This window comes from Solanum lycopersicum, chromosome 8 (genome assembly GCF_036512215.1).
Source record: "Solanum lycopersicum chromosome 8, SLM_r2.1".
Classification (NCBI taxonomy): domain Eukaryota; kingdom Viridiplantae; phylum Streptophyta; class Magnoliopsida; order Solanales; family Solanaceae; genus Solanum; species Solanum lycopersicum.
This window is the reverse complement of record NC_090807.1, coordinates 15662613-15690612: the sequence shown is the minus strand read 5'-3', so window position 1 is coordinate 15690612 and position 28000 is coordinate 15662613. Positions and strand designations below refer to the sequence as shown.

The following is a 28000-nucleotide window of genomic DNA, read 5'->3' as shown; positions in this document are numbered from 1 at the left end:
AGGTACTAGAAGAAGAGAACTTTATTTGCATTTCTCGGAACTCACATATATTAGTTCGGTTCTGATTTCTAGCATAAATCAGAGTTCTGTAGTGTTGTGATGATACTTCCTACGATGTCAGTAAAGATGATTATATGGATTGATATGAATCGTAGAAGACGGGGTGTACTTCTATCTATGGAAGCTACCTCTAGTTTAAATATTATGAAGAACCATATAAGTCACGGCCACACCGGTCACACACATTGGAGGTAGCATGGGAGACTGTTGCTGGCTTCTCTTTCTGCATCTTTGGTAGATCATGTACTAAAACATCATGCAGGGCATTAGAGCCTTCCTGGAGCTCCTCCAAACTGTGAATACAGCATAAACAGAATTGAGTCACACATATATCAGGATATAGTGAGCACAGAAACACACTAAGATTTACATTTAATGAACCGAGCCTACTGCTATCGTCCTATAGGGACATCCCGTTGTCTATTTTATAAAAGATGCCCTGTTTACCCTATACTATTAAAAAAGTCAGCTATTTAAAGAGATTTGGGAATTGGATGAGGGATAAAATAGTGGAATAGACTGAAATGGAAAAGAATTGATGACGTTTAACTTGTGGTTCCTCAACCACAATAAAATATTGCAGTGCCAAGACAAAACAAATGGTTACAAATGCATTGCTTCTGTTTCTTGAATGGCTTACCTTGCTATGCTCTTTGAGGTAATTTATAATTTGAAACCAATTGAAACACAAAATAGCGCTTCAGTGGCATCAAAAACAGCAAGTAAGCTAAGTTAGATAGAGATCCTAAAATTAAGTCATATAAGAAAAGATTCAGAAAGGCACGAACGTAAAACACATACTAGTAAGTGTTGAGAGTTTGGCAATAAAGATGCATTAATCTAGAGAAAAATATTAATAAATGCAAGTGGATGATAGTAATTTTCAAATAATGAACATTTGCCTAGTAATTTCCTGTCCACGAAGTGATGGGGATAGCTAAATTCAACCCAAACTTCATAGATGTCTGAATTTGAATTTCTACAGTAGAAAATCCAATGAACTTTCTGGGTTTGCTACATAGAAAAGGCACAAGAGTAACATTTTGAAACTTGCTGCATAAAATCTTCTTACAACAGTACATATATGATAATCCATTTGCAACAACTACTAACAAGAATAAAAAAAAGGCAACATCATGCAGAAAGTTGTGAGAGGAGCAACGAGTGATTAGTAGTGCTGTTATGTACAGCTGTGACGTTCCATTAAGGGGAGGAACTAAAACAGCATATCTCAACTGAATTGGGAGCAAATACCGTGAACTTGACAACAATACGAGCAACTACTACATGACTCTGCAGTACATCCTAACATATTTTTGTGGCCACATAGTTACATAATTCTCTTTTTACTTCCTGAAAAAGCATAGATAGTGTAGTTTCCCTCCATTATTACAGTGTAATCACATCATCTTGTAACTACCTTAATAAAACAAAATATTCCAAAATATTCCAAGTGAGTGAAAAACCATCATAACTCCTCCATCTTGTTGTACCACCTCCATAAAAAACCTTCACAGAATATAGTACTTCGAAATTTTCCATATGTGGAAATTAAAATAATTAATCACAAAATATAATCATTAAAAGCAAAAAAGCACAAAAAAGTCTGGTTCGTTGGGGATTTAAGCGCAAATAGAGTGGGGGCTTTAACGAGGAAAAAAAAACTCAAAGGGAGAAAAATACATTCATTTTTGTTTAGTCCAAGACTAAACAACTAAAAGCATGAATGATAAATATATGAACAAAGAAATTGATTTTTTTCACGATAAAGTTAAATATCAAATGTTTAGTATCGGTTCTTTAGAAGAGGCTCATTTGGAAGGTAGAGTGTCCCATAGAACCTTGATGGCGATACTGAAGTGCATATTAAGCAAGGTGAAGCGCTCAACACATTTTAATCCTCCCTTTAGAGCTTAATGTGACGTCCCGCCACAATTTCAGCCTGATTCCACGTCCGAAATGGGGCAGATTGTTCTAGAGTTGTGCAGAGAACTCTAGAATACTTTAGAACTCTCAAGAGGGCTAGAGAAGGTCACAAGGCAGTGTAGAATTTCTCTAGAAAAGGGATCAAAGTATAAATAATCTAGGGACTTGTAAAGTAAATATTAATTGCACTTTAGTCCCTAGGAAGTAGTATAAATAGAGGTGCACCTCATTTGCAAAGGCACCAAGCAAAGTTGTAAGCATTGTCCAAGGTAATACAAAAGCCTTTTTCAAAAACTCTCTTTCTTTCTAAGTCTTTCAAAGCATTCTCTTAGCTTTCCGAGTCTTAAGGCTTCCTTGAGAGTTGTGCGGAGAACTCTAGAATACTTTAGAACTCTCAAGAGGGCTAGAGAAGGTCACAAGGCAGTGTAGAATTTCTCTAGAAAAGGGATCAAAGTATAAATAATCTAGGGACTTGTAAAGTAAATATTAATTGCACTTTAGTCCCTAGGAAGTAGTATAAATAGAGGTGCACCTCATTTGCAAAGGCACCAAGCAAAGTTGTAAGCATTGTCCAAAGTAATACAAAAGCCTTTTTCAAAAACTCTCTTTCTTTCTAAGTCTTTCAAAGCATTCTCTTAGCTTTCCGAGTCTTAAGGCTTCCTTGAACTTACAAGATCTTGAAAGATTAGTGAGTAAGTCGTCGAGAGCCGCACGGAGTCTTAGCATATACTCTTAAGTCAGTGAAAAAGTGGTATCAGAGCAGGTTTGATACTAAAGGAATGGCTACAGAAGGAGACGTAAACGCCGCTAGCACCACCAACGTCCGCTTGGATGGTGGTAAGAAGAACCGAAAAGGGAAGAAACATCAAAAGGGTAATGAGAAGGTGCTTCCCGAACTCACAACTAGTGAGGCGCTAACGTCTCATCCACCCTCGACTGCCGAGGCAAGTGACGAAGAAATGAGCGAAGATGCCATAGACGTCCCCGCTGGAGAAGAATGGGTCGCAATAGTGGAAGTAGCAAGGCAAGCCGTCGAGATCTTAGGTCGACGCATGAACGTGGCGGACAGCAAGTTCAAGACCCTTTAGGACTTCACCCTTGAGAAGACCGAGAATTGGAGGGTCACCAGCAGGCGGAGTTCGAGATGAAGGAGGTCATCACTTCCTTGAAGTGTCGGCTTATGGATGTGCTTAACGCAAAGGAGACCATCACTTCCTTGGAGCGTCAGCTTACGGAAGCGCTTGGCACGATCGAGACCCTGAAGGTCGAAGTAAAAGCACTCAAGGAAGGCGTGGGGGCTGGAGGATCTGCACCACCTGACTGTGATAGGGAGACCAGGGTTGAGGCTTCCAAGCCACCTACATTCAAAGGCATCCGTGACGCTCAAGAGGTGGAAAACTTTCTATGGCACTTGGAGAACTACTTCAAGTGTAGTCGGGTGAGAAGTGACGAGAACAAGATCAACACTACCGTGTTGTACTTGTCCGAGATGGCTATATTATGGTGGAGGCGCAAAGAGGCTGAGATCGGGAAGGGGACGTGCACCATAAACACGTGGGAGCAATTCCGCGATGAATTCAAGAAAGCCTTCTTCCCTAACAACGTCGTGTATGAGGTTAAGCGCAAGTTCCGGGAATTGAAGCAAACAGGAAGCATTCGATCGTATGTGAAGGAGTTCACAACTCTAACGCTTCAAATTCCCAACCTCACGGATGAAGACATGTCGTTCCACTTCATGGACGGACTACAGAATTGGGCCAAGACAGAGTTGGAGCGGCGTCAGATCAAGACCATAGACGAAGCCATCACACAAGCCGAGTCCTTGACGGACTTCAAGCATGAACGGCATGACAACGCGAAGGGCAAGGATACAAGAAGTAGTCATGCCAAAGGTGGGGGAGACCGTGGCCGAGGCAAGGAGAAGCAGGCCCACCTCAAGCAACACGACCCCCACAAATCGGACAGCAAGCGGTTCGTGCGCCAAAATTATACGGAGAAGCAGGCGCAGACCAACAAAGGAGATGAATACTACATATGCGGAGGACCACACGGCTATACCAGGTGCCCCGAGATAAAGAACCTTGGTGCCATCCTATGTGAACGAAAGGAGAAGGACGCACAAGAGCAAGGGCAAGACGCGGGCACGATGCAGTTGGGCATGGTTGGACCGTGCGATGCGATAGCTAATCAGACCGAGAAGCCAGGAGACTTCAGCAATATGTAGACATCTCCATTAACGAACGACCAGCTCGTGCCATGGTAGACTCCGGGGCTGAAGCAAACATCATGACCAAGACGGCGGCAGAGAGGTTAGGGCTGAACATTGTTCCAAGCAACACCCGCCTCAAGACAGTTAACGCCCCACCGACTCCCGTGTGCGGGGTCGCCCAATGAGTAAGCATCACGTTGGTAAAGTGGCAAGGTAAAACAAACTTTGTCGTCGCTCTTTTATACATATTTGATATCATTCTCGGGCAAGAGTTCTTTTAGCGCTGCCACACGATGATCGACCCCTACCTCCAATGACTCATGGTCATGGAGCGGAGAACTCTAGAATACTTTAGAACTCTCAAGAAGGCTAGAGAAGGTCCCAAGGCAGTAGAATTCTCTAGAAAAGGGACCAAAGTTATATTTTAGGGACTTCTAAAGTATATATTAATTGCACTTTAGTCCTTAGGAAGTAGTATAAATAGAGGTGCACCTCATTTGCAAAGGCACCAAGCAAAGTTGTAAGCATTATCCAAAGCAATACAAAAGCCTTCTTCAAAAGTTCTCTTTCTTTCTAAGTCTTTCAAAGCATTCTCTTAGCTTTCCGAGTCTTAAGGCTTCTTGAACTTACAAGATCTTGAGAAAATAGTGAGTAAGTCGTCGAGGACTGCACGGAGTCATAGCAAATACTCTAAGTCAGTGACATTAAGCATGCATTAACCGTGCCTGACAACTCTGATTACAACTTCCACGCTAAAGTGAGAAGACCACTAATCATTAAAAAGAATTTAGGTCGTATGAGATGATTTTGTTTGGGGACAATTGCAAAAACTTTCTGATTGAATAATTTGAGTTCTTATGTCAAGTTTTACTACTAATGCAAAATCAACAACAAACTTCCATAACAACTAAAAATGGAAGGTCAATATTCAAAAATAAATATTTCTATCATGGTGGACCACAAAATTGAGAAATCAGTGAATGTTTCATTAAGAATCCCCTTGGATGTCCATAGATAATGTACCTCGTTAAAACCTTACTAGGAAAAATCCTAGTGAACAAAAAAACATACACACATCTTGCAATACGTATTGCTTGGCGCGTTGTTTAAAATTTTGCCAGGAAAATCTATTGGGACAAAATTTTGGCCAGCAAAAAGAGTAAAAATAAGTTGGCATTGAGAAGTATTTGCATTTCATAATTTCAAGTAGAATGTTGAGTTCTATTAGGGGTTGAAAGTTACTTATTTGATTTTATTCAACAAACATTAACGATTTTACAATACTTTCAATTAAAAAGGTAGGATACGATTATCCTGGAAAAGAAAGAAAAACGACAGCTACATTAATATATTCTATGATACAACCGCAGAAACAAAGTCTAATCATATGAATGATAACTCTTATAATTGACATAGATACATGGGTCCAAATAATTTAACATGCTAATTCTAGCTGATTAAAAATTTCCTATATTTAAGTTCTAGAAGGATATGAATTTTTACATTTAGCAAGCCAACAACACAATGTTCTACAAACACCCGCAAGGACATTGGAAAGAGTTAGAGCTACTTCCATATATTGTAGCTGTTAGAATGGGTAAAAGCATTGGTTGGGGAAAGGACTGGTCGTCCCTTTATATAGACTTGGACAATCCTCCCCTGATGATCTAACTTAGCTTTTGGGATTAAGTTAAGCCTAGGTGTCATATCTTTACATGGTATCTGAGTCACGTCTATCCTCGTTTGGGCTTCCGATCCACAGTCCAATTGAGCTTGGGCGTGAAAGGGGGGTGTTAGAGTGGGTTAAAGTCCCAATGGTTGGGGAATGGACTGATGATCTCTTTATATGGACTTGAGCAATCCTCCCCTCATGAGCTAACTTTTGGGGTTGAGTTATGCTAGATGTCATATTAGCTAGTAGCTAGCTCCAACTCAGTAAAATTGAGAGAAATTTCTACCTTCTCCTCCAACAAAAAGGAATGGTGAAAAGAATGAATAACTATGTAGAGACACTATAAAAGATAGTTCAAGTGGATATATTAAAGGTGAAGAAAATTTGTCTACAAGTTATAGCCGGAATCATACTCCTACCACCAAAAAGAAAAAGGAAAGAGAGCATTATTCTACTGATTCTCAGATGATCTCTAGCTAGGTTCATCTTCTCACAAGAAATGATATTGAGATCTCCACTAAAAAGGGGTAAAATTAAGCAATTATAAGATTAAGAAAAAAAGGCATACCTCATTGACAGGGGGGGCGTCAAGCGTATTATAGAATCATGAGTTGGCTTAGCAAGAATGCCTCTCTCTTTCAGTTTCATACATATATCATAAGCTGTCACAGGTAATAAGGAGTTGCTATTAAGCTCCACAGCATTGAATAGGCCTTTCCCTCGAACTTCCTTTATGAAATGAGGAAATTGCCGCTGAATCTTTATCAGCTGATGTCTAAGTTGTTCTCCCATTTGAGCAGATCTATTATCAAAGATACAATTTGTACAGATTATGATATCGGAAGTTGCTCATTATCAAGAAATGTGAATGCAGGATCTAACAGGTGATTAATATAAAAGAGATTTATGACAAAGACCACAAAACTACTATCAATGTATCCCAGAATTAAAAGTGTAGCCCACTTATGAGCAGAGGAATCGTTCCCCATATGGTGAGCATTTCATGCTAAACATCTTAAGTTTGATGTGATTTCTGAAAAATCCCTACCATTCCCCACAACATCCTACCCTTTGGGCAGGGGCAGATTAGTGTACAATATATGCAACAAAACATCTGGTGTGAAGCAAGGAATTTGATACCTCTCGGCAAGTCCTTCGTCTCTAATCACATCTAAAGATGCAATTGCAACTGCACTGGCCAATGGGTTCCCCCCAAAAGTGCTGTTGTGTTTGAATAGAAAAAAGATATGTATCATGAAACAGAGACAAATTAATGTAAAAAAATAGAAAACACACACAGTCGTGGCTGCAGTGAACAGTGGTAGGGGTATATCAAGTTCAAAATCTCTGTTATAAGCCCAAATCAAGTCAACTTAAAATCACAAGGGTAAACCACACACAGAGCAGGAGTTCAAATATAACATACTATTTATTCAAATACATCTACTGAATAGTAGAACCGGGACATAATATGGTTTTAGTTTGCAAAAAATTTTCACCTCGAGGCCATTGGAAGGCCAAAGCTGGTAGTCAACATTGCTAGCTGGTGTTTTGACTAGCTATGATTACTAGTATAACTATTTACGAAAGAAACTGGACATCCATGCTGAAAAGAATTAGAATAAAATCTTTGTAATGTTCTATAATGAAGAAGAATTACAAGCAATTGTTACCCTGATAGCCCTTGACTAAACTATCCTAATCCTACTCATTTGGGTTCGAGTATCTTTTCCATTCTTTTATCACCTTTCCAAGCCATTAAAGCACCATAAAGTGTTGATTTTAAAGAATTTTTATCCATTAACATGCACACCATCATTTTATTATTTTTTGAGCAACAAGCAAGGCATCATTTATAGATATATATAAAAACATTGTGAAAGTCACATAACTTGAGAAGTATGGAATGCATAACTTGATCTTTCCAGAGCAACAAACTCTGTCCAAAATAAACTGCAAGTCAAATAAATTAACAAACAGTTATGAAAACTTCTCAATTAGCAATTTGCAACCTTCCATGCTCTCCAGCCTGAATGCAAAGCATAACATATTTATCTGCAAGCACCGCACTCACAGGCAAGACTCCACCACCTAATGCTTTTCCCAATATCTGCACAGCACATTTTCAAAATTTAGGAACATCACCACAAAAACTCAAGCAAGTAGCATATGTTCAAAAAAATTTAATTGTCTTCTTATAAGAACTAATAACTATCTTACAACAACATCTGGACGAACTTCTTCCCAATCACAAGCCAGCAATCGACCAGAGCGTGCCAAGCCACTTTGTATTTCATCAGCAATCATCAAAATATTGTACTTTGAGCAAAGATCTCTAACAGCCGTCAGGTAACCTTCCGGAGGGATTATAACCTGCAGAGGAAGGCAAATATTGTGTGGTAACATAATAAGCACAGATAATTTTTCCATCCGGACAAGTGACAATAACCACATAGTGACAATATCTTCCTGCATGCACTGCCCTTTCCAGGTGGTATGAGCAAAACATTAAAAAATAAATGGCCATGGAAAAGACTGAAAATACCAGGCTGAGGTTAGGTAGCTCACACTCCAAGCAAATATTTGTAAATTTCTTGTTAAAACATATTAGATATAACCATAAGACACACTATATATTTTTATCATTTCAGTTTGAAGAATACACATACCCCAGCCTCTCCTTGAATTGGTTCAATCAAAAAGCCAGCTATCTGATCTCCTTTTTCTGAAAACCATAAAATAGTGAAAAATAATGAACTTCAACTACTATGTCTGCAATTAGGAAGGATGTATTTGACTACCATTATTTTGCCAAGATCGATCCATCACCTTTACGTACCTTTGAATAATTTTTCAAGGGCAACCGAATCTCCAAAATCAACTTTAAGTTGCCCAGGTAATAGGGGCCAAAATCCATGAGTAGCTTCATTGTCACAACTCATGGAGATTGCAGCCAATGTACGACCATGGAAGCAGCCACAGCACGAGACAATGAGAGCCTGCAAATGCAAAAGTAATGTATCAGAAAAGTCTAGACAGATATCCAGGTCAATTTTAGTAAAGAGGATATGGCCTTTCATGGTGTCGTTAGGAAACTTTCAGGTGGAGTTCAATTATGCATGCCTGGAAACATAGAGTTGACTTGAATTTCAAAGTAGGAATACACACACAAAACAGGATGCAGCAGGTTCAGGATTCAACTTTTCGTAACATTTACATGACAACCAGAAACTTTTGTAAGACTTTGAATAACTTAGTAAAGAAAAGGAAATTGTTTTTCATATATGCATTTTAAGAGATCTATCTCTAACTGAATTTGCTATGCATGTAATCAGGAAAACTGCTAAAGTTTGACTTCCTGACAAAAACCGAATGCATGAAGTAGTAAGGTATATTTTCCTCTCATAAAGAAAGTAGTAAGGTATATTTTTTTAACCTCATTTTTCGGTATACTCTTCTTCATATAACCCCATTTCCTTGCCAGCTTAAGAGCTGTTTCTACCCCTTCTGCACCAGTGTTCATAGGTAGCACCATATCATATCCAAACATGCTGGTTATACGTTCTGCAAATACCGGAAACTTATCATTATAGAAGGCACGAGAACTGAGAGTGAGCATTTGAGCCTGTTCTGCTAATACTTTCATGATCTTCGGATGACAATGTCCCTGGAAATAAAATTGAAATTTCATTCAGTATGAAAATCTTCATAGTACTGCTCTATTTTAATCTCTGTGACCTGAAAATATTTCATACACTTGTAAAAATATTATCCTCCACTTCTGCAATATTTCAAGAATAATAAATCCATTTAGAAATTGGAAACTATACCATCGTGTAATGAATATTTTATCAAAGTAACATTTTGATACTATAACAATCAACAAATATTAGATCAAGTCAAATTGCATTTTCAACCTCTTTGCTTAGATGAAAGGGGTGTGGAAAATGAGCATCACTAAAGGTATCTTTCTTTAGACAATATAAAGAGGATGATCACTTCAATACTTCTGCAAATGTATGCAACATCGTAGGATACAACTGTAAACCTACTTTTCCATTGTGATACGGCTATGGAGATGTAGAGAATGTCCATGGAAGCTTTTGAAATGCAAAGAGTGATGTCTACAGAAGTCCATCAATGCTTACATGTGGAGGGTCTGTAGAAAGAGACATACAGGAGGTGTTTTGAAATACAAACTGGTGCCTTGTGTGTAGGGTAAATTATAGTTCTTTGGGCATTTATTTTTCTGGTGCATACAGAGAAATATGAATGTTAGCATGCTTATGAAATTCTGGAAGCTCTGAAGACTGATTTTTGAAAACCTTACATTTAGTATCCTATTTGTGTGGTTACAACTATTTGAGAAAGGTACTCCCTCCGATCGATTTATGTGGCTTTCCTTTTTGATCAGTCCCATAAAAAATGTCACATTTCCTTATATGGTAAATATTTAAAGATACAATTATTCTTTACCCTTGTTGGTCCCACTTACTTTTAAAGATAGTACTCTAATACATTTATGAGGAGAGAGAAAAGTAAGTTTACGTTTTTGAAGGGTAATTTGGTAGACATATCAAAGTCTTCATTATTTCTTAAACTCCGTGCCCAGTCAAATGTTGCCACATAAAATGGGACGGAGAGAGTACTATTAACAACATATGAACATGATAAAGCGTAAATATTATCAACTACTTTACGTTTCTTTAGTAAGACAAGTTGATTGCTTTATCTCTATGCCAAGACAATAATGTCAAATTTATTAGGTGGAGTAAATCATTGGTAATGTGAACCTAACAAAGTGGATACATGAAACTAAGAGTCTTGAACAGCATTCCTACACTATTGTGAGTACATAAAATGTACATCTTGGTTGGTAATATAAACCTGACAAAGCGGATAAATGAAACCAAGAGCCCTGAACTGCATGTCCTATACTGTCGTGAGTATATAAAATGTACATCTTGGTTGGTAATACGAACCTAACAAAGCAGATAAATGAAACCAAGAGCCCTGAACTGCACATCCTACGCAGCACTGAGTGTATAAAATGTATATCCTGGTGACATAGCATTGGAAGAATGGACACTACACTTCCCTTCAACTTTTCGAATGAATAACAGGATCTATGGGAGCTGTGCAAGTGCATGCTAGAAGACCAATAAAGAATAGTACAAAGTTGACTCTACCTACTTTAGGAAATAGTCAAAAACAATCTCTCTCTTTACCTGATTGATAGCAGAATAAGCTGAGAGGAAATCAAGATATTTTTTTCCTTCTGGATCCCAGACGGATGAACCCTTAGCTTTCGAAAAAACGATAGGAATCGGATGGTAACTGCAATTCAGTCAGAAGAATCAGTATTTCCAACGCTATACCACCCATATAAGTTCTATTTTTTTTCGTAAAATAACAAAAGAATTAACATGCTTGAGCTGTCACATTAGAAAACATTCACAAGAAAGAATATTTATTCAAGTATTAGCTGCAAAACTTGTGCTACTTCCAAGTATACCTTATCGCGAAGTTAAAGTGCAACTCCTAATATTATTTTTTCTTGTTTAAGATGAGTGCTCTGAATTCAATGAAAAGTGAATCTGCAACTTGAATCAAAACTTCAATGATCCGGAGTTGTGGTAGAGTAGAATTAAACAAACCAAGTGGGTAATACTGGATTTGAAGGAAATAAAAGAGGCACAAAATTGAGGAGACTGTTTCAGGCCATAAAGTGCTTATCTTAGTTTACACACCTCCTGAGCAACAAAACTACACAGTTGCTCCATATATGCCTCATCTTTGAGATCCTGATGCAGAAAAACATTTTTAATATCCAATTGGTAGAGAGGCCAATGGCAAACAACAACCATGGATAAGAAGTTATGGACTGAAGCAATCTTAGCCACAGACAAGCCTTTAGACAGTCAAAATTTGTCCGTTGGGGCCAACCTTCATGGTATATACCCAGTGACAATCAACTGGAGTTAAAGGAACGAGCTCTCCAGTACCACTAGAGTGTAAAGCAAACATATCCCCAATCATAGCTTGTTACCAACTTAGATGACAAAGAATTTCACCTTAGGAATAGAACCAGATGATAGAGGAACGAGCTCCCAAGTACCAATGGAGTGTAAGGCAGACACCTCCTCAATCATACCTTGATGAGAAAGAGTTTCAAGTGTAGTCTTAGGGATGAAAACAGATAATAGTGATGAGACAAAGACAACATGGGCTAGTGACAAATGATGGTAGCTCATACAAATATATTCAGATAGAGAGTTATGAATAGAACAAATATTTTTTTCCGGTAGCAATGAAAGAACTTTCTGTAGACAAATCCGCAACCTGTAGGTAATGACTGCTCATCTGGACTGAATAAGGAGCGTGGATGACGATGATAAGTCGATAGTGATGGAGGTGGAGTTGAAAAAGATGGAGGTGTAGAAGGGGAAGGGGAAGGGTGGAAGGATCAACTATGACAGGATCCCCAGAAAATGGAACTAGTAGAATCTCAAAGATGCCCAGATGTTCAGTAAAATAAAATGTGAAGTATGTCTGACCTTCAAAGAAAGTAACATCAACTAATTGTTATGTAGAGGGAATACCTATCTCTTAGTTCCTTAAACTATGTTGCCACCATAGGATACTAGCTAGTGGATCCACCTAGAAAGCTATGTTTATAGGAGGTTTTACCTTGGCCGGTAGACCACCTTCCATCGGCGTAAGGTCTTATCACACCGGATTCCACATTTAGCTCATGTTGTCTATGTCGGTTAAAGCGAGTGTTCCCTAAAATAAAATGAAAGAATGAAGTATAGACTAACTAAAGTGATTTGAGGGGTTTGACTTAGCCTAGGTAGGGGTATGCGACTCTACCTATGCCTTGCACTAGTTTGCCTTGATGAGAGCTTTGGGAAGTTAATATTATGTATATGGATGGTGTTAAATGTAAATGTTTTTATATGATGATTATGATGCTTATGAACATGCAAATGGCCTTAACGGTCTTTATTACTAAAGATATGAATTTATGAATATATGAGATTATATTGTGTGGAGTATGATACTAATTATAGTTCTTGTTGGGTGACTTGATTAAGTAGGGTTACGGAGCTTTACTTGGTCATTGCACTTGTTGACACTATGGAAATTTATGATTTGTTACCTTACTTTGTTGTTTATGTGATTACTCTTATTCATGCCTGTGATAATATTACTTGGTGATAGAGTATACGATATTATGGGTTCAAGCGTGTTGATATACATTTGACTTCCTTAACTATGGGTTGTGCATAAGTTCTTAAAGGAGTAAAATGGCATGATTTAACTAAAAGCTCCCTTTCTGCATAATTTGCTTGTATATGTGCATAAAATCCCATACTTGGTACATGTGGAGTACTAACCCCATTTTCTTCCCTTTTCCCCAAACATTTTAGGTTCTGGTCGTTGAAGAGTTTTGGGAGGCGTCATTGTTGAAGGCTTGGATTCTTCCTTTCATCCAAGTGGGATAGGTCCTCAACTTTCGAGGGCAATGCCATCTTCTAGCTTTGGATTTTGTTATGAGCTTATTGACTATCATTTCTTTCTTTGTTATTTGAATATTGTACTTTCGTATGGCCTATACATGGTCTTGTTGAATTGATGTAAGGGTTATGCCCATATTGTGATATTCCGTGTAGATGGTATGAGATGAGACAATCATTGAGACTATTTCTATATTCTTATATATGTACGTGAGAAGGCTATGTAACCTTCCTATATGAAAGGTCTATGTATACTCGATATGAATATATAGTATGTGTATGTAGAGGTCTATGTAAACCTCAAAGTAGTAATATTAAAAGTTTTAAATTTTCCGCACTTTTCAACCTATGAATGTAACGACATGAAAGTGAGGCTAGTCTTAGTCCTTCAAAAGGACGCCGACGCCGGTATAGGGGGATGTGACAAACTTGGTATCAGAGGATGAGGTTGAATATCGTTGAATTATGTCTCTCTCACTACCACGTCTACATAGGTTTGTATTCATAATTGTGAAGCGTGCCACACTTATGAGTAGAAACCTATATGATGCTTAGGAATCGCTCTCTTTCTTGGAAATCTTATATTGTGCCAATAGAGTATACTTCTGGTGTGCTTTTGCATCTAATCCTATTGTTGTGCTTATAGGAAGCATGAACACTCGAAGGAATGCGGCTCAAAGACTTGAGGAGGAAGTTGCTAATGCGGGAGCTCCTCCCTATGATGAGCAAGTTCCTCCACTTGAGGAGAATGTTAATGTTGATCAAGCCCCGGCTAACCCTCCACCTATGACGGAGGCGGAGATGAGGGCTATTCTTACTCAAATGGCCCAAGCCATGACTACTCAAGCACAAGCCGCGACGGTTCAAGCCCAAGCTATGACAGCCCAAGCAGTGTTGTGAAAAACGCGCTTCAAAGCGAGGCGACCCTTGTGCGCTTTTTTATCTTGAGGCGAGGCGATCTGAAAAAAGCTCTCGCTTCAGATGAAGAAGCGAGAAGCGACCCTAAGGCAAAAGCGCATAAAGCGCGCTTTATATAAAAAAAAGCGACAATTAGGGTTTTTTTTTAAAAAAAATTAGGTTTTTTTTTAAAAAAATCTGAAATATAACCTTCTCTCTCCTCACGACTCTTCTTTCACGACTCTTTCCCTTCTTTCTCCCCTCGCGACTCTTCTTTCACAATACTTCTTTCCCTTCTTTCTCTCCTGACGATCTCGACTGAGGCTGCCTCTCTCTTCAACCTCGACCGCGACTGTAGGTAACTTTTTGATCATCTCTTTTTTAGCTAATGTTTATTAGTTCATCTCTATGAGTTTCTTTTCTCCTGAAATATACAATCTTCGTCTGTGCTTCATCTCTCTGAGTTTCGACTACTCTAATTTTTTCTACTTCTTCTCTTCTTTTTTTCATCTCTGCTGCCTACTCTGTTTTTAATTACTGACCGGTCACTACTGCCTCCTCTGGGTTTTTTTTCAATTCTTTTTTTTTTGTGATCAGTCTAGCAGCCTTGTTGAAGAATAGGAGTTTGAATCATTATGATTTAATTATGTTTTTGATTTTTTGCTTTATATGTTATGTTATGACTTATGAGTATTTTTGCCTATGTAATTTCTTTCAATCTAAGACTATATTACCTCTATTTAGTTATTTAATATTTTTTGATTTTTATACTAAATGTCGCTTTTTTTTTAAAAAAGCGTGCACTTTGCTTCACGCTTCACGCTTCTGTGAAGCAAGCCCTCGTTGCTTTTTTCCGCTTCTCGCTTCCCAAAACACTGAGCCCAAGCCAATCGGGATATTGCTCCCCATCCTCATAAACAAGTCACTACTATGGCTTTCCGTCTAAGGGACTTCTCTCAAATGAATCCTCCTACTTTCTATGGGTCTAACATTGATGAAGACCCCCAAGAATTCATTGATGAGGTCTACAAGATATTATATGCTATAGGGGTGTCTTCAAGTGAGAAGGCCGAGTTGGCCACATATCAACTCAAAGATGTGGCTCAAACTTGATATGTCCAATGAAGGGATAATAGGCCTTTGAGGGGTGGTCCGGTGACTTGGGAGATTTTTAGGGCGGCTTTTCTAGATCGGTTCTTCTTTAGAGAGATGAGGGAGGAAAAAGTGGTGGAATTCAATAACCTCCGCCAAGGGGGTATGAGTGTTCATGATTACTCCTTGAAGTTCATCTAATTGGCTAAATATGCTCCTTCCTTGGTCTCCGATCCTAGAGACGAAATGAGTCGATTTGTGACGGGTGTATCGAATGACTTACAAAAAGAATGTCATTCGGTGATGTTACATGACAATATGAACATTTCCCGTCTTATGGTGCATGCTGGGGGGGTGGAGGAGGCTAGAACTAAGAGGAAGAATAGGGATTCAAAAAGGGTAAGGTCTTTTGAGGGTGGAGCTACAAAGAATAGGCTTGAGATTCAAGACAAGCCTAAATTCAAGAAGAGATTCTCAAATCAAGTTCCATCCAAATTTCCTAAGGCTAGGGATAACAAGGCCCTAGGTCGAAAGTCCAAAAAGGGAAGATTAGGAGTTCGTCCAATGAGAAACCTTCTTGTGCCAAATGTGGAAAGGGTCATTTTGGTGAATGCTTGATAGGAACGGGGATTTGCTTTTGGTTGTGGCAAAAATGGCCACAAGGTGAGAGATTGTCCTAGTGCTAAAGGGCAAGAGAAGATCGGACAACCAAGTGGTTCTAGTGATGCTCCAAAGAAGAACCGCTTCTATGCTCTTCGTTTTAGGGGTGAACAAGAGAACTCTCCCGACGTGGTGACCGATATGTTAAAAATCTTTACTTTTGATGTGTATGCTTTACTTGATTCGGGTGCTACTTTGTCCTTTGTTACAACTCTAGTAGCTAAAAGTTTGATACCTTCCCACATATTTTGCATGAGCCTTTCTAGTGTCCACTCCGGTGGGAGAGTCGGTTGTTGCTAAAAGAGTCTATCGAAATTGTCCTATTTCATTGCCCAATAGAATTCCTTATGTTGATCTAGTAGAACTCGATATGCTTGATCTTGATATTATATTGGGTATAGATTGGTTGCATGCATGTTTTGCATCCATTGATTGTAGGACAAGAGTGGTGAGGTATAACTTCCCAAATGAACCCGTTGTTGAGTGGAAGGGGGGGAATTTTATTCCTAGAAGTCGCATCATATCTTGTCTAAAAGCATATAAAATGATCTCAAAGGGTTGTCTCTATCACATAGTAAGAGTACAAAATTTGGATTCCAAAATTCCTCCTATTGATCGGTCCACGTAATGAGTGAGTTTTCGGAGGTTTTTCCTAATGACCTTCCCGGTATTCCTCATGAACGGGAAATTGATTTTGGTATCTATTTGCTACCGAAAACAAATCCCATTTCAATCCCTCCTTATCGGATGGCTCCGGCCGAATTGAAGGAGTTGAAGGCTCAACTCAAAGATTTGCTTGACAAAGGCTATATAAGACCTAGTATATCTCCATGGGGTGCTCCGGTGTTATTTGTCAAAAAGAAGGATGGGTCTTTGAGAATGTGTATTGCTTACCGCCAACTCAACAGGTCACCATTAAAATTAGTACCCTATCCCTCGGATTGATGACTTATTTAACCAACTCCAAGGGGCGAGTTACTTGTTAAAGATAGACTTGAGGTCGGGGTATCATCAACTTAGGGTGAGAGGGGAGGATATACCAAAGATGGCCTTTCGGACTAGGTATGGACATTATGAGTTCTTGGTCATGTCTTTCGGTCTCACTAATGCTCCGGCAGCATTTATGGACCTAATGAATAGAGTATTTCGAAATTACCTAGATTCATTTGTCATTGCTTCATTGACGATATCTTGGTATATTAGAAGAATGAGGATGATCATATGGGTCATTTGAGGGTAGTATTACAAACCCTTAAAGAACATCAATTGTATGCCAAGTATAGTAAGTGTGAGTTCTGGTTGAGGTCGGTGACTTTTCTTGGGCACCTCATTTCTAGTGAGGGAGTTGAAGTAGACCCAAGGAAAACGAAAGCGGTGAAAAATTGGCCTAAACCATTGACTCCGATTGACATTAGGAGTTTCTTGGGTTTAGCGAGTTACTATCGGAGGTTTGTGGATGGTTTCGCGTCCATTGCGTCTCTTTTGACCCAAAAGAGTAAAAAGTTTGAGTGGTCGGAGGCATGTGAGAAGAGCTTCCAATTGTTGAAAGATACGCTTACTTCCACTCCGGTGTTGACCTTACCGGAGGGTACAAAGGGTTTTGTGGTGTATTGTGACGCATCCCGAGTGGGTTTGGGGTGTGTGATTATGCAAAACAGGAAGGTGATAGCTTATGCCTCTAGGCAACTAAAGGTACATGAGAGAAATTACCCCACTCATGTCCTTGAATTAGCGATCGTGGTGTTTGCTTTGAAAATTTGGAGGCATTACTTGTATGGGGTTCATGTTGATGTTTTTACAGATCATAAGAGTCCAATATGTGTTCCCCCTAAAGGAGTTGAATCTCCGACAAAAAAAGTGGCTTGAGTTGTTGAAAGATTATGATATGAGTGTCCTTTATTACCCCGGCAAGGCTAATGTAGTTGCGGATGCCCCAAGTCGGATGATATGGGTAGTGTATCCCATCTTGATAAAGCCAAAAAGGGCCTAACAAGGGAAGTACATAGGTTGGCTAGGTTGGGGGTGAGGTTCTCCGGACCGGGTGTCATAGTTCATCATAACTCTGAGTCATCTTTAGTGGTTGAGGTGAAGTCCAAACAACACCTTGATTTAGCCTTAATGGAATTGAAAGGGTCGATTCTTGGCAAGTTGAATGAATCATTCTCCTTTTGGGGGGGGGGGGAGGGGATTGTGTGTTAAGATACCGAGGGAGACTATGTGTTCCCGATGTAGATAGGTTGAGGAATCGAATCTTAGAAGAAGCACATGGGTCCGCTACTCAATTCATCCGGGGTCGACAAAAATGTACCATGACCTAAGGAAAATATATTGGTGGGAAGGTCTAATGAGGGACGTAACAGAATTTGTCGCTAAGTGTCCGAATTGCCAACAAGTAAAGGTCGAACACCTAAAGCCGGGTGGCTTACTACAAGAGATCCAAATTCCTACTTGGAAGTGGGAAGACATCAATATGGACTTTGTAGTAGGTTTACCTCGAACCCAAAAGTCATATGATTCCATATGGGTGGTTGTGGATCGATTGATTAAGTTCGCTCGCTTTATTCCCGTTAAGTCTTCATATTCGGCAGAGGATTATGCAAGAATCTTTCTAGATGAGATTGTGTGCCGCCATGGCATTCCGTTATCCATCATATCGGATCGGGCGCACAATTCACATCTAGATTTTGGAGGTCGTTCCAAAAAGGGTCAGGTACTACGTTAAAGTTGAGCACCGCTTTTCATCCCCATATGGATGGTCAAGCGGAGCGTGATACAAACCCTTGAAGATATGTTTACGGCGTGCATCATTGATTTTAAAGGGAGTTGGGATAGACACTTACCTTTGGTGGAGTTTGCCTATAACAATAGTTTTCATTCATCCATTTCTATGGCTCCCTATAAAGCCTTGTATGGTAGGAGGTGTAGGTCTCCCATTGGATGGTTTGAAGTGGGTGAGCCATCGTTTCTTGGTCTCGAGTTGATTTATAAGACTTCAAAAAAGGTTCATATCATAAGGAACCGGTTGCAAACAGCCTATAGTCTGCAAAAGTCTTTCATCGATCATAGGAGAAGGGATTTGGAGTTAGAAGAAGGTGATAAGGTGTGTTTGAAAATTTCACCAATGAAAGGGGTGGTTAGATTTGGCAAGAAAGAGAAATTGAGTCCTCGTTATGTGGGCCCCTATGAAATATGCAAAGGGTTGGTAAGGTTGCTTATGAAATGAAACTTCTTAGTAAATTGGCTTCGGTTCATCCGATTTTCCATGTTTCTATGTTGAAAAAGTGTATCGGTGATCCCGAGTCTATTCTTCCTATTGAGGGTCTTGGTGCCACGGATAACCTCTCTTATGAGGAAGTTCCAGTTCAAATTCTTGATATGCAAGACGAGAAGTTAAGGTAAAGCGGTTGTATCCGTAAAAGTGTTATGGATAAATCAATAAGTTAAGGGTGTTACATGGGAGGCCGAAACAGATATGAAGTCACATTATCCTCATCTTTTTGAGAATTAAGTTTAGCCATTCTTTTTAATTATATAATTATGACAAGGTCATGTGATTTCTTAATTTTTGGGTGAAGTTTTGCACATTATGCATTTTGAAAGAAACTTAAAGTAACTTTATTGTAGTGTTGACTTAAAATTTCATTTTTTGCTTGTTTTGAGTTATGTTGTGCATTTTGATATGGTGAGTCTTCATGAAATGATAGGTAGCATGTTGTTAAGTCGAACTTTGTGCAAATTGACTCATGTAATGTATGTTGAGCTCATAATGGTTGTGAGAAGGAAATGTCTCATGATGAAATGTTTTGAGCCTTATGTGTGGTAATATGAGTTTTGATATTTGTCTTGTTGATATGACACGTTTTATGTTGAATTGATATTGTTGATTGGTTGGGCTGCTAGTCTTGGGTTTATTCCTTCCTTCAAAAAATTTTAGTGTGATTCGAGGACGAACGTTCCTTAGGGGGATAATGCAACATCTTGAAAATCCAACACTCATTGTAAAGCCAAACATAGATGTCATAAAGTCTAAACACCGTTTTTAAGTCCATTGTTAATGGAGATAGGTCTTTTAGGAGGTTTAAGAACCAAAACGTCCGGGAAGTTGGTTTAAAGGGATGTCAATGTGCCTTAGCCTTTTTGACTAACTTCTAGGAGTAAAAAATGTACGAAAATGAGTGGAAAGGTAGCTAATAGGTGTTCCGAGTTGTTCCATGATTGAAACGCCCGGTATGACTCCCCAAGGACCAACCAAGGGCCCCTGAGGGGGACCCCTGCAGTTTGATGCAACACTGCCTGGCAGTGCGCATCAACGGGACAGACGATGACCCGTGTTTGGATCGACGGGGCGTTGATGCCACCTTCATCCCACACTTAGGCTGGTGGAGAAGGTCCCTTCACCTGCACAGTCCCTGCAATCATCAACACAATGCAGAAGTGCAGGCTACGATTCGTGTGTGGATCGATGGGGCGTCGATGCAACCGTCGTCCCACACTAAGAAAATTGGAGAAAAGCCTCGCCTGCACCAGTCTCTGACCGAACATACGGATGTGCAGCACGGACCATCGGTGGATAAACCGGTCCGTCGATCGAGGTCTCATCGATGGGGTCTGCAAATTCCTGCACGGTTTAAATTAAGTTTATGTAATTAATTAAGTAGTTTAGGGGTTAGTTGGGGATTTAAGAGTGACTAATTAAGTTGATTAAGTCCTATAAATACCCTCAACCCTCATTAATCAAAACAGTACTCTCAAATAAACCCTCTTCCTTCTCTCTGCTTTCTCTCTCTAATTGGAAGACTCCATAGAAGCTTAGCTTGGAAGGTGAATTGGGGGCTGGAAAAGGGTGAATTCTTCATCAAATTATTAAGAAACATTAAGGTATGGGACCTATTCACCTTTGAGATCCTTTCCTCAAAGGGTTCCTTCAAAAGATATTTCAAAAAGTTGAGTTTTCTTTTGAGTCTTATTCAATTAGGAAACTGAAGTTATGGATTGAGTTGTTAATGAATTCTTAGGGTTATATTGAGTAGATTAATATGTAATTCAACTTGTTTATGATCTTGACCTATATTTTGTTGTGATCATTCAATTGAGTTGCTTGTTGATTTGATTACTATCCTATGGTGTTATTATGATTTAATTAAGATGAATTATAGGCCTATCATGCTAGATCTTGAGATGTGATTTAGGTTATGAATTATAATGTGAAATTAGCCTATTTACCTTGTCTCAAGTTGTGATCTAAAGATGAATTGTGTTATAGAGATGCAATTGGTCTTGTTATTCTATTGGTTATCATTGTGTGATGATGTTACTCCCCAAGTTGGGTTGAGTTATGGGTTGATGGTAAGACCTTGATGATAGGTTATGAAGAAGACTTGGTAAGTCTTAGAATCTCTATTTTTACTTCCAATTGTGATTAATTGTTATTAAGTCTTGATATTACACCTAGAGTATGCCTTATACTAGGATTATAGGGTGGTATGACGTTGAATTGAAATGTCTTGACTATGTTGTGAGGTTGATTAAGGTATATGTGCTATGAGGATGGTGAAAATTATTAATGTGCCTGAATATGTTATAAAATGCTAAAGCCTTAACCTCACTTATATGAATTGTGATGAAAGGACTTATACTCATACAATTCTTATTGAGCTATTGATGATGATGATTATACAAGGGGTAGACCCTATGGCCTAAATTAACTTATGATTGATAATTAAAGGCTTAAAGACATTTCAATAAAAGGTCTTGGCTTAGAACCGAGTGAACTTGAAAATGGGAGGTGATGGCTTTCCATAGAGGAAGTGTTACCCTATAGGTCTATAAGTGATGTTGACTCCCCTTTGAGGGATTCTCGTCCAATGATTCCCATGAGGTGAGGCCCCAATTACTAAATGGTATGTAGAGCGTATACCTATCTCTTAGTTCCTTAAACTATGTTGTCACCATAGAATACTAGCTAGTGGATCCACCTAGAAAGCTATGTTTATAGGAGTTTTACCTTGGCCGGTAGACCACCTTCCATCGGCATAAGGATCACACCGGATTCCACATTTAGCTCAAGTGATCTATGTCGGTTAAAGCGAGTGTTCCCTAAACTAAAATGAAAGAATGAAGTATAGACTAACTAAAGTGATTTGAGGGGTTTGACTTAGCCTAGGTAGGGGTATGGGACTCTACCTATGCCTTGCACTAGTTTGCCTTGATGAGAGCTTTGGGAAGTTAATATTATGTATATGGATGGTGTTAAATGTAAATGTTTTTATATGATGATTATGATGCTTATGAACATGCAAATGGCCTTAACGGTCTTTATTACTAAAGATATGAATTTATGAATATATGAGATTATATTGTGTGGAGTACGATACTAATTATAGTTCTTGTTGGGTGACTTGATTAAGTAGGGTTATGAGGCTTTACTTGGTCATTGCACTTGTTGACTCTATGGGAATTTATGATTTGTTACCTTACTTTGCTATTTATGTGATTACTCTTATTCATGCCTGTGATGATATTACTTGGTGATAGAGTACACAATATTATGGATTCAAGCGTGTTGATATACATTTGACTTCCTTAACTATGGGTTGTGCATAAGTTCTTAAGGAGTAAAATGGCATGATCTAACTAAAAGCTCCCTTTTTGCATAATTTGCTTGTATATGTGCATAAAATCTCATACTTAGTACATGTGGAGTACTAACCCCATTTTCTTCCCTTTTCCCTAAACATTTTAGGTTCCCATCGTTGAAGAGTTTTGGGAGGCGTCATTGTTGAAGGCTTGGATTCTTCCTTTCATCCAAGTGGGATAGGTCTTCGACTTTTGAGGGCAATGCCATCTTCTAGCTTCGGATTTTGTTGTGAGCTTATTGACTCTACCATTTCTTTCCTTGTTATTTGAATATTGTACTTTCTTATGGCCTATACATGGTCTTGTTGAATTGATATAAGGGTGATGCCCATATTGTGATATTCCGTGTAGATGGTATGAGATGAAACAAACATTGAGACTATCTCTATATTCTTATATATGTATGTGCAATAAAAGTAGAAGACTATGTAACCTTCCTATATGAAGGGTCTATGTATACTCGATATGAATATATAGTATGTGTATGTAGAGGTCTATGTAAACCTCCAAGTAGTAATAATTAAAAGTTCTAAAAATTTTGCACTTTTCCACCTATGAATGTAATGACATGAAACTAAGAGGCTAGTCTTAGTCCTTCAAAAGGACGACGACGCCGGTTACGTCTAGGGAGTAAACCTGGATGTGACATAGACAACAAAGGTGGTGCAATCAGACATGGAAATTGAGCAAACAAGTCATCCACAACACGATTAGTGGGGCTAGCCAAAATTTGATCACATATGGAGTCAAGATTAAATGAAATTCCAGCAAGTGTAACAACTAAAAACACTTGCTCACATTGCTTCTATTGTTTTAAACACTTGATTAGTGGGCATTAGCTCATTAATTTCTTCTATAACTACCTAAACCTATCCAAGATTAGTAGACATATCTGAATCATGTTTCAAGGTTACTCAACAAGAAATTACATTATAAAAGCAAGAGATGTCATTTGTTTATAGCCCACCTGCTTCATCTCAAATTAACAAGAAAATTCGGAACGGTCGAGACAACGACATCAATTTCGAAATCACTAGATTTCTACAATAGGCTACCCAATCAACCTTCCCCCATTCGCCCTTATCTTTTTCATTAATGTCTTTAGCATGTTTAACCAAGTTACCTTGACACATTGTCCCTTGCACCATAACTGAACAGAGGAAGACCAAGATAAGTAGTTTACACTACCTATCAAGGGAATGTGGTGATCGAGTGATATGGGATGCTGGAAATCATATGTTTAGAACCACATATATCTTAATTGAGTGACATTTTTCTTAAAGCAAAAGCCGAAAAATAGACTTCCCTCACCGAAGGTGGTTGGAAAATAGTGTAGCAGGCATATATCCACTCAGAATCACTAGGCGACCCTACTGGATAAAAAATCATTGAAAATTACAAAAACTAGGTTGTCTCCACAAAAAATCGATAGATTTGATTGCCAGAAGTGATTGAAATTAGATGAAAGTTGAATGCATAGTGTCGGAAAAAGCAGGTAATCATATCTAGAAAAAGAATCTAACCAGAAAGTGGCCTAAATTGTGCTCACGCACCAGTGCTCAGACAAATCTCATCGAATTCTACCCTGATCTTTTCAGCCTGTGGGGCGTCAGATGTAGACGAAGCAGTGTTATCAAAAGCAAAAGGGGCAAGAAAAGATCTAAGGTTTTTTATTGACAATGGTAACAAGTTTTTGTATAAATCTTCAACACTAAGGCTAGGGTCCCAAAAATTTACATCACAGAGCTACTTACAACAGAGTAGGCTCAGCAACCCAAAAAACAAATCTATCTCAAGGTCCTATCTCATCTTACAAGGATCCTAAGATGTCTACAGTCACTACAAAATCATCTATATATTCCAAACTACACCAGTAGCAAAAAGTGATAATGCAGTTTGTTTTAATCCTATTCAGAGGGCTGCTAACACTTTCAAAACATCTCGAATTTCTCTCCTTCCAAATGGTCCACCATATCACTGCTGAGACAATTTTCCATTTGTTTTTGTCCATGCTACCACACCCCCTTATAGTTCCAGCTTACTAGAGCCTAACCTGTCCTTTTAGGCATAGTCCACCTTATGCCTCTGAAATTAGTAACGAAGTTCCATAATTGGCTAACCACTTTACAGAGTAAAAACAAATGGTTGTCTCTGTCTTTTGCTCACAAAAAAAACATCTTGGACACATTTGTATGCCCTTCTTCATGAGGTTTTCTTGCGTTAGAGCAGCCTCTTTCACTACCAGCCAAGTGAATACTATCACCTTGTAGGGAATTTTTACTTTCCATATAAGCTTCCAGGGAAAGAAACTGATTTGAGACCCCGTCTGATTCAAACTCTTATAAGCAAATTTGACTGTGAATAAACCTTCATTATGGCACTTCCATCTGAGAGTATCATCTCCTTTCTTTGGTCTTGTATACTGATCTAAGGTGCCATAAAATTCAGCCAATGTTTCGACTTCCCAATCTTGCATCAGTCTTCTATAGGTTAGGTTCCACCATTGAGGAGTCCATACTTCTTGTAGAGTAGACTCCTATTGCTAATTTAGTAGGTAAATATCTGGAAAAGGTTGCTTGAGACTGTCATTTCCTATCCAATCATCATCCCAAAAATTGATCTTCCTTCCACTCTTTACATTGAAGCTTGTTCTTTTAAAGAAAACATACCCCAAGTTTCTGATTGACCTCCACAAACTGATGCCATAAGCAGAGAAAACTTCTTTGGTCTTCCAGAAATCTTCCTTCTCATATTTTTCTTGGATCACCCTCACCCACAATGTCTGCTCTTCTTTAGGGAATCTCCACAGCCATTTCATAAGCAAGCTTTTGTTATGTTTTCCCAAATTTTTGATGCCTAAACCGCCATGCTTTTTTGATAGGATTACAGTCTTCCATTCAACAAAATGAAAACCTTCGTACTCCTTTTCTCCATTCCACAAAAAATTCCTCCTTATGTGCTTTAAGCGCAAATAGAGTGTGGGCTTTAATAAAAGAGGTGCAAAGGGAGAAAAACACAAATGTATAATTTAGTCCAAGGCTAATAATTATAAACATGAATGCCAGACATATGAGAAAGTAATTGAGAAGAAATTATGATAAAGTACATGTCAATAGTTAAAAGTCGCCTCTTGAGAAGAGGCTCATTGGCAAGGAAAAGCATTTCTCAGAACTTAGATGACGACACTAAAGCACACATTAAGGAAGGAAAGACGCTCAATATGTTTTGAGCCTCACTTCAAGGCTTAAGCACTCATTTGACAACACTGCGACAGAAATGGCCGGATTAGCTCACTAGAGTCCGATTCTCATGGTGGGAATTGGCTTGATTGCAACACTTACGAATACAAGATTCTCTTTAAGTAAACGTGAGTTTGCCAGAAAAAATCTTCAATTTTGAAATTTTCTCTTCCTATATGTTGTTGGCCTTTACGGGGCCCTGATACCATGTGAACGGAAGAGAAAATGAGATACTCAATTTGATCATTCCCTCAAGCTATTGAGGTTTAAATAACAATGTTTGCATGTCCTAAAAAGAAAGGAAATCAATACCGAATTACAATAGGAGTAAATTAAGCTACCTCCTATATTTACATATATTCTAGATTTTTCACAAGTATTCTAATCATCTCTAGTTTGCTCCTTTGTATACTTGGTGATATAGTGAATTGGTCCTCTCCACCATGGACATAAGTTTCTTATCGACCAAACCAGATAAATTGTGCACCTCTTTTATTTGCATTAGTTACCGTCATTATCGACTTACTTGTTTAAGTACACGGCTACATCAGAACACATAAATGAGTCAATCCAAAAGATAAGTGGTTCGGAAGTCACATGAATCATATATCCAAATATTGCATGAGACAAAGCAGACATTTCCCATAGTTCAACTTTCTTACGAGGATCCGTTTGACTAAGCTATTCATGGAAGCACTCCTAGATGGAAAAGCCATTTGCAAAAAAAAGGAGCAAGAAATCTGATATATGATCACTCATTAAGTGCACAATTAATATGACATCCTTTTCCCAGTAAAAGCACGAGTAGTTGACCACAAAGTTAATGCATCTTACTTTTTTGCTTTTCACTACAGCAGATAACCTCCTTTTTAAATCTCATTGAAACATCAGCAGCAGTATGACCGCGTAATAACAACAAACCACTTATATATTGTCAACCCCTTGGAGTCCTAATTTCCCTATCCCTGAATGAAGAGGTGATGGACCAGATGGGATCACTCGAAATCTTTCTCATCTCCAGTTACAAGATCCAAGCCATTAAGATTTTGTGAAATCTCACAATTCAACAAGGCCTTAGCTTCAGAGAATTAAGAACTCAGCCCAAGAAGCATTGCTATATTTCATTCATCATCTTTATAATAGCCCACTCCTAATGATACTCACTCCAGCAGCATGTTGGTCAATGTTGAAGTTCACTGAAGCATACTAGGATTAAGATAATTAATTATTTGGGCCTGTGAATTAAATGCCTTAAAGTAGGACAAAAATGACTAGTGATCTACAATTTTGCATTAGTACTTGCAGTTTTGTGAATTCTACTATACCTATCCACAGTAAGTAGCACTTCAAGGACTTGGGAGTACCTGTTGACTGACGACTGTGCCGTACATTAGACTAAGGTCAGAATTACAGGACATACACAATTGATGCATTAGGAATGTGAAGTACCTATAACAATATATGCAAGATGCAGAAGGGAACAACAATGAATTTTCAACACTAAATAACTTCCCTATCCCAACTAAAACACACTCTACAGGATATTTAACAGGAACAAACACCAGAATCAACTCTTGAGATGAGTGGCGGAGCTACAGTTTCGTTAACCTATTCCGGTAGTTTTTGACCCAATCTCATTTATGCTAAGAAACTCAGTAAATATTCATAAACAATTCATGCTCAAAATTTTACAGGAAACAGATTTGGAAGTTTTAAGAAAAAAAATCAATAGTGAGCAAGAAAAGGAAAAGGAAGAAATAATTTACTTGTGGGCACTGCATTGAGACTCGAGGTTGATGAGGTTTTGAGAAGGGGAAGATGGGTTGCCTTCAGGAAGAGCACTAAAACTTGCTCTCGTGCAATTTCTTCTCAACATACACTGTAAAGGTCTCTTCATCGCCATTGTTGACCAGAGTTTAGAAACAAATTACCGCCTCCCCTCTCTTATGAACCCAGACCAAATTAATAAGAATCAATAACTAATATGAAGCCCTCAATATACGTGTATATCTTGAATTGTCTCGATTGCTTCAATTTATCTTTTTCCTTCTTTCTTTTGTTTTCTTGCGTGACGTATATTGCCACCGTC

At 38.6% G+C, this 28000-nt stretch overlaps 1 protein-coding gene across 4 annotated transcripts; it reads right to left on the bottom strand.

Annotated features, from left to right (window-relative positions):
* Positions 1-3: 3 nt before the first annotated feature.
* OAT (ornithine aminotransferase, mitochondrial) lies at positions 4-28000 on the bottom strand. 4 transcript variants are annotated; one of them, XM_004244921.5, is made up of 10 exons: positions 27678-28000; positions 11096-11204; positions 9304-9534; positions 8707-8866; positions 8537-8592; positions 8088-8240; positions 7880-7977; positions 7008-7088; positions 6436-6669; positions 4-353 (listed from the first exon to the last, which is right to left on the bottom strand). In XM_004244921.5, exons 1-10 carry the CDS (start codon positions 27812-27814, stop codon positions 203-205), a joined length of 1410 nt encoding a protein of 469 aa, XP_004244969.1. In that variant the 5' UTR covers positions 27815-28000; the 3' UTR covers positions 4-202. The 4 variants fall into 4 exon arrangements, with proteins under 4 accessions (XP_004244969.1, XP_069143740.1, XP_010324918.1 ...); XM_069287639.1 differs by having other exon boundaries at positions 11096-11671; positions 27678-27865; XM_010326616.4 differs by lacking the exon at positions 7008-7088 and having other exon boundaries at positions 27678-27955.